At 45.2% G+C, this 18,664-nt stretch overlaps 2 protein-coding genes across 3 annotated transcripts in view; one reads left to right on the forward strand and one right to left on the reverse strand.

Annotated features, from left to right (window-relative positions):
* The window catches only part of LOC138102746 (transcription factor RFX3-like), a 243,462-nt gene that overhangs the window by 53,910 nt on the left and 170,888 nt on the right, over positions 1-18,664 (forward strand). The gene's annotated exons all lie outside the window — the stretch shown is intronic.
* Positions 1,282-6,033, reverse strand: LOC138102707 (nematocyst expressed protein 3-like). The gene is made up of 2 exons (XM_069000462.1): positions 4,763-6,033; positions 1,282-3,275 (listed from the first exon to the last, which is right to left on the reverse strand). The coding sequence occupies exon 1, from the start codon at positions 5,902-5,904 to the stop codon at positions 4,822-4,824; it is 1,083 nt and encodes a 360-aa protein (XP_068856563.1). The 5' UTR covers positions 5,905-6,033; the 3' UTR covers positions 1,282-3,275; positions 4,763-4,821.

Genomic DNA, 18,664 nt, shown 5'->3' on the forward strand with positions numbered 1-18,664 from the left:
TTCCTTTTCACTGTTTTTATTCAATTTTATTTTTATGGAACTAAAATAGCTACATAAGCAGACATTCAGTTTTCAGAGTTTATTTCTTGAACTAGAATATTTTTCAAACACCAGAAATATATATGCATGATTCTGTAAGTAGATTATTATGAAATGTGTGAAATAGCTCATAAAAATTGCATTAATTTAAGTTAATGAATATTCACATTTATTCCTTTGAAAGGAATGTGGATTTTTAAAATAAACTCAATATAGATGTAAAACACAAAAGCAATGTAATTTTGTACTTCTAAGCTGATCTCCCTGCAGGTTCTTGAGCAAATGCAGAAAGATGTGAAGTAAAACAGTAAGTAATGCATAATTTGGATTTGCCAGGGAATTAAAGGGGCTTCTGAAGCAGCCAGTTCAGCACACACTTCTGTGACATGATTAATCATCTATGCAGCCCCACCAACACTGGAGAGTGTGCTGCATGGGGAGATCAAGGAGGGAAGCAGGAGTTGGAAAACAGGAACTGAATGTGAAAAGCCATGACTTTTGTCCAAGACTCCTTTAGTATGTGTAATTTAGCATTTTTCCTTTTTTTAAAAATTCTTTGTTTCAGTTGGAAGGGATCTACAATGACTGTCTACTTCAACTACCTGACCACTTCAGGGCTGACCAAAAGCATAATATTAAGGGCATTGTCCAAATACCTCAAACACTGACAGGCTTGGGGCACCAACCATGTCTCTAGGAAGCCTGTTCCAGTGTTTGACCACCCTCTCAGTAAAGAAATGTTTTCTAATATCTAGTCTAAACCTTTTGTGATGCAGCTTTGAACTATTCCTACTCATCCTGTCACAGGATACCAGGGAGAAGAGATCAGCATCTCCCTCTCCACTTTCCCTCCATTCAGCTGTCACTGTTTTAGGTTCTTTGGGTGAAATCTGATGTTCTTTTTTTCATATAAGTTGGCTTTACAGTTTCAAAATCAATATTAAAACTGAGAATAGCTTGTTAAATTATATGTCTGTTTCTGTGCTAGTGAATCACTGTTGTCTAAACTAAAATTTCTAGCATTGTGTTAAGTTTAGTTTTAAAATTTAAGGTTATTACTGCAGGCCTGGGCCCTAGGGTATAGCACCGTGTCCCGCAGCCATAGGGAGGAGGAGGAGAGAAGATCCAGCAGGCAGGAATTGTGCAGCAAGATTGATTTCTTTAATTATTTTACAAACTCTTTTATAGACTTTTTTCTTCATAGTCTAATTGGACAAAGGACCAGCCACCCCTTGGGGGTGATTGGCTAAAATCCTAAAACATCCATTGTCAAAATATTTTTCTACTATACCATAAACAAGACTTTTCAAGGTTGCAGGTGGCTTGGTTGTTTACATACTCTGCTACCTCTTCTGTGAGAGAGAAAAGTCTCTCATGGACGTAGATAATAGCAAGAAAATCCTTGCTAGCAGCATTTTTGTATCTACAATTCCCCCTTTTTGTTTGATAAGAGCAAAACTCTACTATTAATCCTAAATAGAAATTTACATCAGGTATTAATTCTAAATATGTCCTTAAGCGTAGAAACTGTTCGTGAGGGCTCTGACGGTGACGGGATGGAGACGAGAGATCTCTATAAGCAGATCTTGGGGCACGCTCTTTATTGCAAAGAGCGTGGGTACAAGGGCACTGCTTAGAGCTGCCAGCTGCAGCTCCAAGCAGGCCCAAGGTGTAAGAGAGAGAGAGAGAGAGTGAGCGAGAGAGCTAAGAGCTAAGAGCAAGAGCAAGAGGCTAAGAGAATTAAGAGCGTAAGAGAGACGAATTAAGAGAGCGAGGTCCTTGTTACAATACAATAAATAATCTTCTGTACTGAATATTCTAATTCTCACTAGCCAATCTAATACAAGGTACAAATCCTATAGCATTTACATACAGCCTATGAGAGTTATTACATTACCATAGAGTGTTACATTTTAACTTCTAAAACCTACTCCTTGGACCCCTTCTGCTGAGCTAGTAGGGTCTGCTCTGACCCTTGGACCTGTCTGCAAACAGAGGGTATTGTCTAATCAAGAGGGGATTACCTTCAGCCGGCTATACCATTGTTTTATAGTTGTTCAGTAACTAAGACTTTCTATCTCAAAGGTGGCTTTCATTTCGATGTCGCTTATAGTTTTCATATTCCCAAAATCTTTTGTCAGGCAATCATATTTATAAGGCTTTCCTGTTTCATCTTCCCCAACACTTAAGGCTTTAACTATCTGACTCCATAACAAGAAATTTAAAGTTCAGTCTCTGCTTGTAGAAGGACCATCTGCCTGATGGTCAACATCTTGGTCGGTCATCATCAGAAGAGTCATTAGGCTGATGATCTACATTCTGGTCACCATTTGGATGGTTGGCGTTCTGGTCATCATTTGGAGGTTGCCTGTTCTGCCTCTGGTGCCGTAGGTCAGGGCGAACGCATTTTGAAGGTAGCCACCGTACCCCAGTATCTGTGGAAACGCAAGCATACCCACAACCCCAAACGATAAGCACATGCGGGCCTTCCCACTGGCTAGTGAGTAAATCCCGTACCCAGACTTTTGCCCGGGGCAGCTGTGTCTCGCCTGCAGACTGCAATGAGAGAAAATGATTCAGAATAACAGGATTATTTGAATTTTGTGGTATTGTAAGGTGATTAATTGTATACAAAGCTTTTGCTAGTTGGCTTCAGTAACCAAGTTCAAAGGTTCCTGTGAGAATCATTGAAAAGCCATGATAACAGCCCTTAATTCAACTAACTGAGCAGAGTCTGACTTGGATTGGTGTGTTAGTCAACCACTGCAAAGGCAGTGTAGGATACTGTGTGCCCTTAAGGACAGTGACCCCTATTAAAAATTTGTCCCAATCCTTACCCCCCAAGCTGCCAACACGTCCCATCCCCAAAGGTTAAGGGAAGTGGTAGCAACATGAGGCTTAATTGTAGCTGTGTGCCCCTCTGAGTCCTTCACCACCACAGGCCGTTCACTTAAATAGCTCTTTGTGGTTCCTCCTAATCCTGCGATGGCCGATCCCACTGGGGCTAAAGGCCATGAGGGAGGCCACGCAGAGAAGGAGATGACAGTTATATCAGCACCCATATCAATCAAACCTCGAAGCTGAGTCCGGGGCGGATGGGCGTTCGGCAGGATCAGGGTACATGTCATCTGTGGCCTTTGGTCAGGGATGTCTGCAGTCCAGAAGGCCTGCGGAAGTCCCGTAGATCCACTGCCGTTATCTTCCTGAGTTGGTTGTTCTATCCTGGGGACACAAGACTTAAAAGGCACTAATTTAGCAAGGCAGGTCTTTTCAGGAATAGTGACAGGGCGTTTTTGCGTGGAGACCATAGTGCAAATCTGACCTTTAAAGTCAGCATCAATGACTCCTGAGTGCACTAAGATTCCTTGATGGGCAACGTCAGGTTTTCCCACCAGCATTGCACTGGATCCCTGGGCTAAGGGTCAATATGCATCCAAGGGAACCTTATAAATACCGCTAGAGTATAAGACGACTGCGGCTGCGGTGTGGACGTCAAACCCGTCTGATCCCTGGGTGCTGTCTCTAGGGTGGCTGGGTAGGCCTGTGCCTGTACCTGTGCCACTCTCTGGGGGAGAGATTGCATCGGAGAGCAATTCCCCCTCCTTGCATCCTGGCGGAAGTTTCCTGACAAAGGCCGACCATCGGCATTAGTCAGGGATCTACAGTAGTCTGAGCAATGCCCTGGTCTGCCATACCTCTTGCACTGGGGGATTGGTGTGTTCTCTTTTTGGCTCGGCTTAGGCCGCTTCCGTTTCTTCACCTGTTTTGGTTGCTTTGGTTTACTATCAGAAGATGTGTGAACAGGCTGCAGGAACACAGCCAAAGCAGACATTTTCTGGTTCCCAGATCCCACCTTAGTGCAGGCTTCGACCATGTCTGTTACCTCAGGATCCCCTGGTAAGGCATCTATGATTTTTCTCCACTCCTCGTTCACGTTCTCTCTCACTAACTGCCTTAACAACAACTGTCTTACCCCGTCATCCTCAACCTGCTTCTCGAGAGAAGCAGCAAGTTTCTCCACAAAAGAGAGGAATGACTCTGATTTCCCTTGAACTATTTCAGTATATCGCTTTCTAAGTGCAGACAACTCTATGGTTTTCAACAGGGCAGCCATGCCGACCTGTTGGTCTTGCTGCAGGACGCTAGAGGACAAGCTACCCTGTAGACTGCGATCAGAGAAGGGACCAGTCCCCATCAAAGCATCCATTCCTGCTGTCCGTCTAGGATCGGCAGCAGGGAGCTGCATATTCCCTAATGAAGCCTTGTCGGCCAGCTTTCTCCAGGTTTTCTCAAAAACTGTAAATTGTATAGGTTGAAATCGAATTTGACCTAAGTGTCTGATATCAAATGGAGAAAGCAAATCTGTATTTATCACCCTTATTATCTGCATAACCTCAGCAGAACCTAGCCCATGTTGTGCCACCTTGGATTGGAGGTCCTGGGCAACCTTCCAAGCAAGTACCTCATGCTTATCACGCTTGCCTAAATTTGGGAGAGCCTTATACACTGGAAAAGCTTGGATCTTCCCTTTTGGGGGACCACTACCATCCTGAACTTCTGGCACAGCCTGTGGATGGAGTGTAACAGCTTCCCGATTACCCCCAGAATCCTCAAATCTATTTGGCATTCCAAGTGTTTCCAATAACCTCCAGTCACCCTCCTCCAATGCTCGCATTTTAACGGACTCTAAGAAGCGACTGTAGTGGGTCGGACGCACTGTTACCGTGCAGTCCTGAAAGGTCCAGGGGCGAGACCGGAGCAGCCTTTTCCTTCTCCGCCCGGCTACGGCAGCTTTACGCCCTGGGGCCAGAACCTCATCTGCTTCACTTCCCAGTGATGAGTCATCAGGCAAAGGCAACTCTGAGACGCTGGGAGCGAACAGAGGTGGATGGAGAGGGGCACTTTGGCTAAGTTCGCTAGAGCCAGAAAAGCAGCACAGACTGCAATTGGCTGCGCTGCAGTTTGAACAGCAGCTTCTTTATGGGATGCCGTCTCGGCCAGTCCCGACCGAACCGGTACTGGAGCTGCTGCAGTCGTCTCTGGGGCTACAGCGGCGCCCGGAGCTGCCGCTGGCCCTTGCTTTGTGGCCGTGTTCGGCGCTGCTCCCGGGCCTTGCTCCGCGGCAGCGTTTCGCGCCGCTGCTGAAACTGATGCTGTTTCTCGCTCCCCGGCCGCGTTTGGTGCCGCTGCCCCTGGCCGCCGCTCTGCAGCCACCGCCGCTTCCAGGTTTTCCTGCGGCAGCGCCACTTCCGGGTTTGCCGCCAGCCGCGCCGCTCCCTTGTTCGGGACTGCGTCTCCTGTGGGCGGCGCGGGTGGTGCTGGCGGCGCGGGCCCGGCGCACCCTGCGCGGCAGGGTACCTTTGTTATCTGCAGCAGCTGCTCTTGCAGGCTGAGCAGGTCCTCCAGCTTTCGGGATATGTTCGGTAACTCTGTCAGCAAAGGCAGATGCTGTATTAAAAGTTCGATGGCCCTGTTCTGCAGCGATGCAGAATCGTCCAGCGCCAAGGAGGGCAGCGGACCACACCCAGGCAGTCTCTGTGCAGTCACGCCTGGCGCTACACCGGCTAAGAAGGGACATCCAGGTGATTTTGGCTGTGTTGGTGCATACGCAAACAGGCTAGGAGCCGCCATGGGGGTCCAATTCGCTAAGCCGCTAATTCGCGGCCCTGGATAAGCCGTGGCCGCCGCCGAGTTTAGCGGCAAGGCAGGCTGCACGCCCTCCCGCTGCCCCAACACCCCCACCTCTGCCAGCGCGGTGTCCCTGGGGGCCGCGGAGTCCTGCGATTGTGCAGGGTGAGGCGGCGCAGGCTCTGCCTGTGGAGCCCGGTCACCAAGGTCCCCCTCAGACGTTCCTCTGTCACTCATCACCGAAACAGGCGAGCCAGCTCTGCTGCTACAGTCGAGGTCGGTCAGCAGAATAAATAACGAACGCCAGGTCTGGTATAATTCTAACACTGCAGGGTCCCCAAACGGGAGTTCATGCCGGACAGCACAGCCAAGTTCCTGCCATAAGGCAAAGTCCAGGGCAGTATCTCTGTCCATGGAAATCCCTTTTAAGGTAGCCCAATCTAATAATTCCTGAACTGAGTTCTCAGGAATGGAGGTTTGCAGTATGCTAAACACACCTTTCCAGGCCATTACCACAGCGTCGGTTTGTGAGCCGCTATTCGCTATTCCTCAGTCACGTTGGACCTCCCGGGGGGGGGGGAGGAAGGGGAACAGCGTACCTCTAGAGAAATTCGGTTTGACTTGCAGCAGCAGAACACATCAGAGAGTGCAGATCACGTCGGACAGCACCAAATATTCCCGCGGGCCTGGGCCCTAGGGTATCACGGTGTCCCGCAGTCATAGGGAGGAGGAGGAGAGAAGATCCAGCAGGCAGGAATTGTGCAGCAAGATTGATTTATTTAATTATTTTACAAACTCTTTTATAGACTTTTTTCTTCATAGTCTAATTGGACAAAGGATCAGCCACCCCTTGGGGTGATTGGCTAAAATCCTAAAACATCCATTGTCAAAATATTTTTCTACTATACCATAAACAAGACTTTTCAAGGTTGCAGGTGGCTTGGTTGTTTACATACTCTGCTACCTCTTCTGTGAGAGAGAAAAGTCTCTCACGGACTTAGAAAATAGAAAGAAAATCCTCGCTAGCAGCATTTTTGTATCTACATAAGGTGATGATTTTTTTCTGCATGTGTTGCAGGTTAATGCTGGCTGGATGCCAGGCACCCAAGAAAGCTGCTCACTCCCTCCTCTCCGCAGCTGGACAGAGGAGAGAAAATTTAACAAAGGGTTCATGGGTTGAGATAAGGACTGGGAGAGATTGCTCATCAAATACCACAATGGGCAAAACAGGCTCAACTTAGAGACATAAAGTGAATTTATTACTAACAAAATCAGAGCAGGATAATGAAGAGTAAAATTAACCCTTAAAAACACATTCCCCCCCCCCCCCCCCCCCCCCCCCCCCCCCTTCTTCCCAGCTCTACCTCCTACCCCAGTGGCGCAAGGAGACAGGGAATGGGGGTTATGGTCAGTTCATCACCCATGGCTTCTCCTGCTGCTCAGGGAGGAGTTGTTCCCCTGCTGCACCCTGGGGTCCATCCCATGGGAGACAGTTCTCTGTGAACTTCTCTGACATGAGTTCATCTCACGAGCAACAGCTCCCTGTGAACTGCTGCAATGTGAGTCCATCCCACAGGCAACAGTACCCCTCAAAATGCTGCAGAGCGGGTGACTCTTCCATGGAGTGCAGTCCTTCAAGAACAGGCTGCTCCAGCCTGGGAGCAGGGCCCCTCCCTCCACAGGTCTCCCACAGGATCACAGCCTTCTCCCAGGTGGCGTGGGGCTCTTCCATGGGCTGCAGGTGGATCTCTGCATCGCCGTGGTCCTCTATGGGCTGCAGGGGGACAACCTGCTTCACCATGGTCTTCACTATAGGCTGCAGAGGAATCTTGGCTCTGGTGCCTGCAGCACCTCCTCCCCCTCCTTATTCACTGACCTTGGTGTCTGCATAGTCATTCTTCTCGCATGTTCTCACTCTGCTCTTCTCTGGCTGAAAATTACAACTGTGCCACAACCTTTGTTTTGATTTCTTCTTAAATATGTTATCACAGAGGCGTTACCACTATTTCTTATTGGCCCAGCCTTGACTAGTGGCATGTCCATCTTTGGAGCCTCCAGGGATTGGCTCTGCCGGACGTTGTGGAAGATTCTGGCAGCTTGTCACAGAAGCCACCTCTGTGGCCCTCCCTACCAAAAACCAGGCCATGCAAGTCCAATACAGCATGTTCTTTGCAATGCTGTTTAAATGCCTCATACATTTCACTAATAATATTTCCTGGTATACAGACTCAATTTATAATGTATAATAATTCCATTACTATCACTTCTACTTATAATGTACCTTGGAATACATTTGCTTTTTTTTTTTAAACATGCCCCCCCCCCCACCCCCCAAACCCCAAAAATGCAGTGTTTCAGCAAAACATTCAAATATTGGGCACTTAACATGAATTTAAAAGCTTATCTTCATGTACTTTCTCCTCTTTTAGTTCAGAACGATTCCCTCTTGTCCTATTACTATCTGCCTGTGTGAAAATGATAAGGTCTTTCTATTATTGTGCTAACTTTTTAAATGAAGCTACTATGGTGCTTTGACTTAGTAAAGCTTTCTATGAGGCTTACTGTGGTTAACTCTTTTTAAGCTTTGCTTCAAACTTTTGAAAACTAGATATAGTTTTTATCAGAATATATTTTCAATAAGGTATTACTCATGTTCTAGCATTATTATTTCCAATATTTCCTTTTCACTGAATATTTAATCTGTACTTTGGAGCATTTTCTGATTCTATTAGACTGTATATTTCAGTTGAGTCTTACTTTGAAAGTATAAGTTATGTAAGGTTTCAAAAAGGAATGTTAGGGGATCAGCCTGGCCAAGGAAGAGGAGTTTGCTGCAATAATTTGTATAGACTGAAAAGGTGATGCATATGTAGTGAAAGCCAACGCAGATGATTCTGCAGTGATTAAGACGGAATATGAAGGAGATACTGGTTTAGAGAGAAAAGGATAGATGATAAAAGTGTTGAGAAAAGGTCAGGAATTCTAAAGGAATTGAATGTGTAGGGTAAGGAAAAGGAAGAATCAGCAGTCCAGCCCGATCAGCAGCCCAGAGCTGTGTCAGAGCTTGGAAGCTCTTGTGAGCCAATCAGACAAGGAGGGGCCATAGCCAGGAACACTGTGGGAGATTTAAACGACTCCAGAAAGCACGAGCAGCCCAGAGAGCATCGAATAGGGTGAGCAAACAGGATGTGGCATATCAGAAGGATGTGACGCGGCAGTTCACGAGGGTAGGGCATATGGGGAGGGTGCTGCAATCTGAAAGTAGGTCCACAGCTCAGGTAAGTGCTAAGTGCTCTAGGTCTCTGCCATAATGGTGGGCACTTGTCTCAGAGCCAAAACCAGTGTGTCTACTGAGATAGCCCCTAAGAAGTCTGATGCTTCCATCCAGATGGAACTGGTAAGGAAGGAGATGTCAGTACAGGTGGTAGCTTGCAATGGATGCCCAGATACTTCTCCTGGAGAAAAGGCTGGTGCCTGCACAAAGTGTGCACAGGTTGATGACCTGTTGCAGCAGGTGGCTGAATTACAGGAGACAGTTAATAGGCTGCACAGTATTAGAGGGGCTGAAATGGAGATAGATAATGTGGCTTTGAAACCATCCACCTACAATGGATACCACTGAGCATGAGGCACCTTGGAACCTGGTGACCCACAAAAGCTGGGTTCCAATTCAACCTCCAACATCCAGACCAAAAACAGATTTGATGCTTTAAAGGCTTTAGAAGTCCATGAGCAAGGCCAACAAGGAGAATCCACACCAGCAGCACACAGCAGTTACCATAAAAAGAAACTTTGAGTGCTCATAGTGTGCGACTCTCTATTAAGGGGCACTGAGGCCCCCATCTGCCAGCCTGATAAACAGTCACAAGAGGTATGCTGCCTACCAGGGGGTAGGATTGGTGGTTACTGAGAGGGTACCCAAACTTGTCAAGAGCATGGACTAGTACTCACTACTACTTTTTCATGTGGGTACAAGTGACACCGCAAGCCAAAAAATAGATAGGATCAAGGAAGATTATAAAGCCCTGGTGAGGCAGGTGAAAAACAACAGTGCCCAAGTCATCTTTTCATCTATCCTACTGGTTAGAGAAATGGGGACAGACAGAAGCAGACATGTAGTGCACATCAATGTCTGACTTTGTGGCTGGTGCCATCGAGAAGGTTTTGGTTTTTATGACAATGATTGTAGCCTGTTAGGGAGGGATGGGATCCACCTGTCTAAAATGGGCAAGAGAATCTTTGGCAGCAGGCTGGCCAATTTGGTGAGACGGGCTTTAAACTGAAGGGGAATGGGGTCCAAAGTGGCGATGCTTGTGCCATTGCTTCCTCATGGGGAGTAGGCCATGCCAACCAGTGCAGTGACAGATGTTCCTTGGCTGCCTCTCAGGATGAAAATCACAGGGCTAACCACATCGAGGGTGTGTATGGCTGTGGTGAATCCTCTTACACCCCTTCTAGGGAACCTGCATGCTTGATTACCTCTCTGAAGTGCCTGTATACAAGCACAGGCAGCATGGGGAATAAACAGGAAGAACTGGAAATCTGTGCGGTCACAGGGCCATGATCTCATTGCAATTACTGAGGCATGGTGGGATAGCTCACATGACTGGAATGTTGTCATGGATGACTATTTACTTTTTAGAAAGGACAGGTCAGTGAGGCAAGGTGGTGTGTTGGGGAAGATGAAACAGGAAAGCCTTATAAATATGATTGCCTGACAAAAGATTTTGGGAATATGAAAACTATAAGCGACATCGAAATGAAAGCCACCTTTGAGATAGAAAGTCTTAGTTACTGAACAACTGGAAAACAATGGTATGGCCGACTGAAGGTAATCCCCTCTTGATTGAACAATACCCTCTGCTTGCAGACAGGTCCAAGGGTCAGAGCAGACCCTACTAGCTCAGCAGAAGGGGTCCAAAGAGTAGTTTTTAGGAGTTAAAATGTAACACTCTATGGTAATGTAATAACTCTCATAGGCTGTATGTAAATGCTATAGGATTTGTATCTTGTACTAGGTTGGCTAGTGAGAATTAGAATATTCAGTACAGAAGATGATTTATTGTATTGTAACAAGGACTTCGCTCTCTTGCTTTTTACTCTTTTTACCCTCTCCTCTTGCTCTTGCTCTTAGCTCTCTCGCTCACTCTCTCTCTCTCTCTCTTACACCTTGGGCCTGCTTGGAGCTGCAGCTGGCAGCTCTAAGCAGTGCCCCTGTACCCACGCCCTTTGCAATAAACCACGTGTTCCAAGATCTGACTTCAGAGATCTCTCGTCTCCGTCCGTTCCATCTGCCCGAACCCCCCCCCCCCAAGTACCTACAGTGGTGGAGTTGCTCTTAATGTGAGAGAGCAACTGGAATGTATCGAGCTGGGGACAGATATACCCAGGGACAGACTAACGAGTTGAGAGTTTATGGGTGAGAATTAAGGGACAGGGTGATATGGGTGACACTGTCATGGGTGTTTACTGTAGACCACCTGATCAGTAGGAGGAAGTTGATGAGGCTTTCTATGGACAGCTGGAAATAGCCTCATGGTCACAGGCTCCAGTTCTCCTGGGTGACCTCAACCACCCTGATATTTGTTGGAGAGACAACACAGTTTGGCACACACAGTCCAGGAAGTTCCTGCAGATTATTGATGAAAACTTTTTGAGGCAAGTGGTGGAAGAGCCAATGAGGAGAGGTGTGTTGCTGGACCTTGTGCTAACAAACCAGGAGGGACTGGTTGAAGACGTGAACATTGGAGGCAGCCTTGGCTGTAGTGACCATGAGGTGGTGGAACTCAGGATCCTGCATGGAGGAAGCAAAGCAGTAAGCAGGACTAGAACTCTGAACTTCTGGAGATCTAACTTTGACCTCTTCAAAGACCTACTTAGAGGTATCCCATAGGTTAGGGCCCTAGAAGAGAAGGGGATCCAAGAGAGCTGGTCAGTATTCAAGCATCACTTCCACCAAGCTCAAGACCAGTGTATCCCCATGAGCAAGAAATCAAGCAAAGGGGGCAGGAGACCTGCATAGATGAGCAGGAAGCTTCTAGCAAATCTCAAATGGAAGAAAGAAATTTATGGGATGTGGAAAAAGGGACTGGCCACATGGGAGGACTATAAGAATATTGTCAGAATATGCAGGGATGTGACGAGGAAGGCCAAGGCCCACTTGGTTCAACAAGAGCAAGTGTATGGTCCTGCACCTGGGGAGGAATAACCCCAAGTACCAGTACAGGTTGGGGGCCGACCTACTAGAGAGCAGCTCTGCGGAGAAGGACCTGGGAGTCTTGGTGGATGACAAGTTGACTATGAGCTGTCAGCGTGCCCTTGTGGCCAGGAGAGCCAATGGGATCCTGGGATCAGGAAGAGTATGGCCAGCAGGTCGAGGGAGGTGATCCTCCCCCTCTGCTCGGCCCTAGTGAGGCCATATCTGGAGTACTGTGTTCAGTTCTGGGCTCCTCAGAACAAGAAAGACAAGGAACTACTGGAAACAGTCCAGTGGAGGCCACAAATATGGTTAGGGGTCTGGAGCATCTCTTATGAGGACAGACTGCAGGAGCTGGGCCTGTTTAGTCTAGAGAAGAGAAGACTGAGAGAGGATCTTATTAATGCATATAAATATCTCAAAGGCAGGTATAGGAGAAAGTTTCACGAAGGATGTCTGGACTTCAGGTGGCTCTCTTGAAAGCTGTTTATTGCATAGGCGAAGTTACAGCATTTCAGGGAGTGGGTATCCAGAGCCTGCCCTACAGCTGCCAGCTCCAGCTGTAGGCATACCTGAAGCCCCTTTCTGTTCAAGTTACTAAGCATGATATACTTTTCTTTGCAGAGTATCTTAACACATAACAACCAATAAGCACCATACACAATACCTTTACATTTGCCTATAGCCTATCATAGCTACTACCATCACCATATTATAGTCATTATTATCCAATCACAAGAGTAAGTAAGTTACAATTTAAGCTTACAGTGGAAAATTCTCAGACCTTTCTTCTTCTTGCTACATCAACATTTCTTGTTTGCCTGCCATATCTTTTTTTTTGGTAAAGACATGTTTTCTATTTACTTATGCTCTTCTTGAGACTTATTTACTTGGTGAAAAACATGTCTTTGTTTGTAATCACATACTTTTGTCCTGCTCCTAAAAATCTCCTTCCAACTCATCTCCAACCTTTGCCTTCTCAGTTACTCAGCGATCACTGTTTCAGCAAAACATCTTTTATTCTATATCAAAACTTGCTTTCATTTCTACCTCATCCCCAGCTTCTACATTCACAGACCTTTCTGCCAAGCCTACATACCTTACCAAACTTTCATCCTCCCCAACAGGCAGGTGCCAAGAGGATGGTCCCAGACTCTTTTAATTGGTGCCCAGAGACAGGACAAGGAGCAATGGCCACAAACTAAAACACAAGAAGCTCCACCTCAACATGAGGAAAAACTTCTTTCTATTGAGGGTGGCAGAGCACTGGAATAGCTGCCCAGGGAGGTGGTGGAATGTCCTGCTCTGGAGACATTCAAAACCCACCTGGACGCGTTCCTGTGTCACCTGCTCTAGGTGACCCTGCCTTGGCAGGGGGGTTGGACTGGATAATCTCCAGAGGTCCCTTCCAACCATAACTATTCTGTGATTCTGGGAAGAAGATGTGAATCTACTATAACACTAGGAAATGTGGTGAAGAATGTGGGTAAGATAGGTGCTTTTCCACTGTAGGAAAAGAAAAGGCTATCAGGCATTAAAGCAATGTCTTTGATGAAGAAGAATGGCTTTGCTCTGAAAAAAATTAATGTATATACTATATATTTGCTTAAATTTAAAATTTGAATTTATGTACACATGCTTTAGGAGCAGACTACTTTAGGTAAAAATGAAAAATTCAGAAGAAATAATTTATTTTTTTAAATTCTTTCTTGTAGTTATGAGTGGAATAATTTTTCAATGTCTAAATTATTTTCTGCTAAAATAAATTTTTTATTTGCACACTAACAATATAACTATGGCTTTCATGAAAGTTTGATATGGTGCTCCAAATGAAGAAAAAGAAATGTCCTTAATGAAAAACTAAGATTCCCTTCTGATTGTAGCGGCAGTAGTTTCACAGATGTTTTTAAATGACACAGCAATTGTCATTTTTGGAACCTTGAATTGGTGAAGGGAGAAACCTATATATGTGCAAGTAAAAAGTAGCAAAATTAAGGCAAAAAAGTGAGAAGCATAATTAAATGCCATTTAACATCTTGTGCAATTTTTCTTAGTCTTATATTTCCTCAAATATGATTTTCCACTCATATATCATTCCTGTTTTAACATGCATTCTTAAGCATGAGGTAGCAAGCTTATAAGGATTTTAAATTAATTTCACTGACCTTATGGTTTATGTCATGCAATACAGAAGGATTCAAAGAGTAAAATTAAAAACAAGTGTCTAATCTATTTTAGAATGTGTATCCATACATTAAAGGTTACACAAAACAAATCTTCCTATTCATAGTAGACTATGACCATAGCATTCAGAAATAAATGTATCATTCAACTGGACATACAAACTTCTGCTAATGAAAATTGGAGCTTAATGAAAAATCATTTTTAACATAAAAACTAGTCATGAACTTATATTGGTCATTTATCTAAATATCAACATTACAGCATGAGCTGATTTCCAAAAGTATTACAGACTAATTAATGTATTAAGATGATTTTTTTTCTCTGAGAACAGAAATCTTTGTGTATACAGCTCTGATTTTTTTTTATTTTTATTTAAATGGGGTTTATAAATCCTCACATATTTTACCCTGGTATTATTCTCTTAACCTTATTAATACTTTTAATGCAAACACTTGTATCTAAAATCAAAATTCTGTACAATTTTATCTTGCTTAATAATAAGAGATGTATTTTTTGAATTTGGGAAATTATAGTTCAGGAACACTGTTAAGAGATGGCAGGCCAATGTCAATTTATGTAACAGTTAACGTGAAATCAGCAACTTGCTGAATTTTCCATTTAATCATCAAAAAGAGTACATATCATTACTACTGATTGACAGAAACTCTGTTTTTCTGTCACACTTGAACAGTCTTTTTCAAAGCAATGTATTTTTTTTCAAAATTAAGGTTTTCATATAAATTTTTCCTTAGGTGTCATGATTTCACCCCAGATGGCAACTAAGCACCACAGCAATGTGCTCACTCACTCCTCCCCTCCCCCCAGTGGGAGAGAATTGGAAGGGTAAAAATGAGAAAGCTCATGGGCTGAGATAAAAACAGTTTAATAATTAAAAAGTAATTCTAATAAAATGTAAGGAAAAGAGGGGGAAAAAAAGACCCAGAGAAAAATAAAATCCAAGAAAGATGAGAGTTGCAAATGAAAACAATTGCTCACCACCAACTGACTAATGCCCAGCAGTCCCCCGGCCAACCTTCCCCCTAGTTTTATTGCTGAACATAACATCGTATGGTATGGAATATCCCTTTGGTCAGTTGGGGTCAGGTGTCACAGCTGTGTTCCCTCCCAACTTCTTGAGCACCTCCAGACTATTCCCAGTAGTTAACAATGAAGTTTAGAATCTTGTTTTGAAGTATATGACTTAATGGTGGAGAAGGAGGGATAGGAATTTTAGAGAATATAGTGAGGATGATGAATGTGTTCTAACTAAAATGTTATTAAAGAGCTCTTGTAGATCATAGAATCATATAGAATCAAAGAATAATATAGGTTGGAAAGGACCTTTAAGATCATTGAATCCAACACTGCCAAGTCGATCACTAAACCATGTCTCTGAGCTCTACATCTACCCATCTTTTAAATACCTCCAGGGATGGTGACTCAATAATTTCCCTGGGCAGTCTGTTCCAGTGCTTGACAATGCTTTCAGTGAAGAAATTTTTCCTAATATCCAATCTAAACCTGCCCTGGTGCAACTTGAGGCCTTTTCCTCTCATCTTGTCACTTGTTACCTGGAAGAAGGGACTGACCCCCACTTCACTACAACCTCCTTTCAAGTAGTTGTAGAGAGAGTGATAAGGTCCCCCCTGAGCCTCCTTTCTCCAGACTAAACAACCCCAGTTCCCTCAGCTGGTCCTCATAAGACTTGTGCTCCAGACCCTTCACCAGCTTTGTTACCCTTTTTTGGACACGCTCCAGCACCTCAATGTCTTTCTTGTACTGAGGGGCCCAAAACTGAACACAGTATTTGAGGCCTTTCCAGTGCCTGGTACAGAGGGACAATTACTTCCCTGGTCCTGTTGGTGTCTTGGGGTGACTTTGTGATGTGTATCCCATATCGCTGCCCCATGCCCAGAAATTAATTTTGTGCCTTTCTGTGCCTTTAAACTGAGCCTGAGAGGGGGGAGGAAAACCTGAGCAAAACTTCTTCAAAGCAGTTTGCAGCTTGTTCAAGGTCACACAGAGAAACTTTTTTCTTTGTCAGCTGCGGCAGCAGAGCGAGAGTGGGGAAAGCACCCTGCTTGCTTTCGGCCAGTTTTTCAGCTCCTTTTTCTTTCTCCAGAGAGAGACGGAGAGTTGAACTTTTGTTTTCCTGGGACTTTGTTTTATTTCCTTTTTTTTCTCTGCTGGACTGTTTCAACATCAGAATACATCGGGAGGAATTTCCACCGAGGCGTTGGCCCTGGAGGTGCGCCCACCACCCTGTCCCAGCTCCAAGGAGGGGGAGAGAGAGATCTATGGAAGGACTCAAATTTTCCCAGGTTTCTCTCAGCAGGGCAAGGGGTTTTATTATTTAGCATCATTATCCCTTTTCCTGTGTGTTCGTTAAATAAATAGTTTTTATCTCTTTTACTTTCCTTCAAGGAAAATTTATTTTTTCCCAAACCTGGTGGGGGAGGGATGGTTGTAACCTGCCTTCTCTCAGAGGATATATTTCTAAATTTGGCCAAACCGCCACACTATTTCTGATACAGGCCAGGATGCCATTTGCCTTCTTGGCCATCTGGGCACACTGATGGCTCATGTTCAGCTGGCAATTGACTAACACCTCCAGGTCCTTTTCTGCCAGGCAGCTTTCCAGCCACTCTTCCCCAAGCCTGTAGCATTGCATGGGGTTGTTGTGGCCCAAGTGCAGGACCCAGCTTCATACAATTGGCCTCTACCCATTGATCCAGCCTGTTCAGGTCCCTCTTCAGAGCCTTCCTACCCTCCAGCAGATTGACACTCTCACCCAATTTAGTGTCGTCCAGGAATTTGATAATGGTAGGCTCAATCCCCTTGTTTAGATTGTCAGTGAAGATATTAAACAGGACTGGGCCCCACACTGATCCCTGGGGAACACCACTAGTGTCTGGTCACCAACTGGATGCAGCACCATTCACCACCACTCTCTGGGCCTGGCCATCCAGCCAGTTTTTAACCCAGCAAAGAATACACCTGTCTAAGCCATGGGCTGCCAGCTTTTCCAGGAGAATACCGTGGGAGGCAGTATCAAAGGCTTTACTGAATTCCGGGTAGACACATCCACAGCCTTTCCCTCATCCACTAGGCAGGTTACCTGGTCATAAAAGGAGATCACATTGGTCAGGCAGGACCTGCCTTTCCTAAACCCACTAATGACCACTAATTGGGCTCGCCTCTTGAATTGGTAGGGGGACTGTATCCTCCCTGCATGCCCTTATTGCATGAACTGCTGTGTAAACTGCCAAGCCTGCCTTGGCTGATGTGCCCCTGTCTTGGGTTTATCCAGAACAGAGTTAATTTTTTGCAGTAGCTAGGAGGGGGTGTGGACAGGACTGTAATTTTATTCAGTACCACCTCACACCACTGCCAGGGGTGGGAAAGGGACTCTCTCTCACTTCGGGGGCAGGGAAAAGGGTCTCTCTCGAGGAGAAGGATGTTCCTTCCGGTTGAGAAAATGTGGCAGGGGAAGCCGCCCAGTATTTGTTTATTCTTGCGGGCTTTCTGTGTAAATAATTTCTTTTTCTTATACCTTTTGTTATTAATATTGTTGCTGTTACTGTTCATTTTCTTATCTTATTGCTGTTTCCAATAGATTGTTCTTATCTCAAAATGTGATCTTTGCCTTTTGTGCTTCCAATTGGAGGGGGGTGGGGAAGCAGAAGCATTTGTTCAGTGGGAGCACTAAATTGGGGAATGCCATTCCTAAACCACAACAGCCTTATTTGGCACCCAATGTGAGGCATGAAGGGTTGAGATAACAACAGCTCTGCCCAGAGAGGGTTGGAAACAAATTTTATCTAAGCATTTGTTGTATTAGGTATGGAGCCACTGGTCACAATGTTGCTTGGTCTGTTCCTGTGGATGTGGTACCCAACCCTGTATATATTCCTGTATGTGCTCCTTGTGATGATCTTCTTCAGAGCAGGGAGAGGGATCAGCATAGCTTTGTTGCTGTACTGTGGGATATCAGCTTATGACAGGATAGCATCAAGGGCAATGAGGGTCATTTGCGATGTGTATTTAGTGTTGCTCTCCTAACCTTACCTCACGCGCTACCTTTGGGAGTGCATTAATAATCATACCCAGTCTGTGGGGGGAACAGGGGAGGATGATTTTCTTCACCTTTTTACCCCCTTTTCATCTTTCAGGCCTGTTACAATAGCTTTTGAGAATTTAGAATTTCCCTTGGATGTTAAGGAAAGCATGTTCTTGTTGCTAAGTCTGCCAGGTCTCCTCAGTGCGGCCCATACCATGTTTAGAGTCAAGAAGGAGATTTTTAGGATGGTCATTTAGAGATCTGCCCCAAGGGGGAATAGTCATGAGTGGCATGGAATGTGGGAGAAAATGGGCCAGTTTTTGGAGAAATTCTCTCCTCCAGTGTTTTGGGAGTCCAACCCTGAACAACTACAGGACCCTGATAAAATGACAATATTTACAAGGAGAAAGCTGTGTCAACTCCAGAGAAAAACAACTTATTACAGTGTGCTGGGCCCTGGCTACTATTTATCAGACACTGCTCATTACTAGACAGCACCCTTGGGGGAGGAAGAGGAAAGCAGACCAGCAGGCACCATGGCTACTCAAACTGCAGCT

This window comes from Aphelocoma coerulescens (assembly GCF_041296385.1).
Source record: "Aphelocoma coerulescens isolate FSJ_1873_10779 chromosome W unlocalized genomic scaffold, UR_Acoe_1.0 ChrW_unloc_scaf_1, whole genome shotgun sequence".
NCBI classification, from domain to species: domain Eukaryota; kingdom Metazoa; phylum Chordata; class Aves; order Passeriformes; family Corvidae; genus Aphelocoma; species Aphelocoma coerulescens.

Bases quoted from the DNA above. Each gene is read 5' to 3' on its own strand.
- LOC138102707 (XM_069000462.1), bottom strand. From the start codon at position 5,904: ATGAGTGACAGAGGAACGTCTGAGGGGGACCTTGGTGACCGGGCTCCA.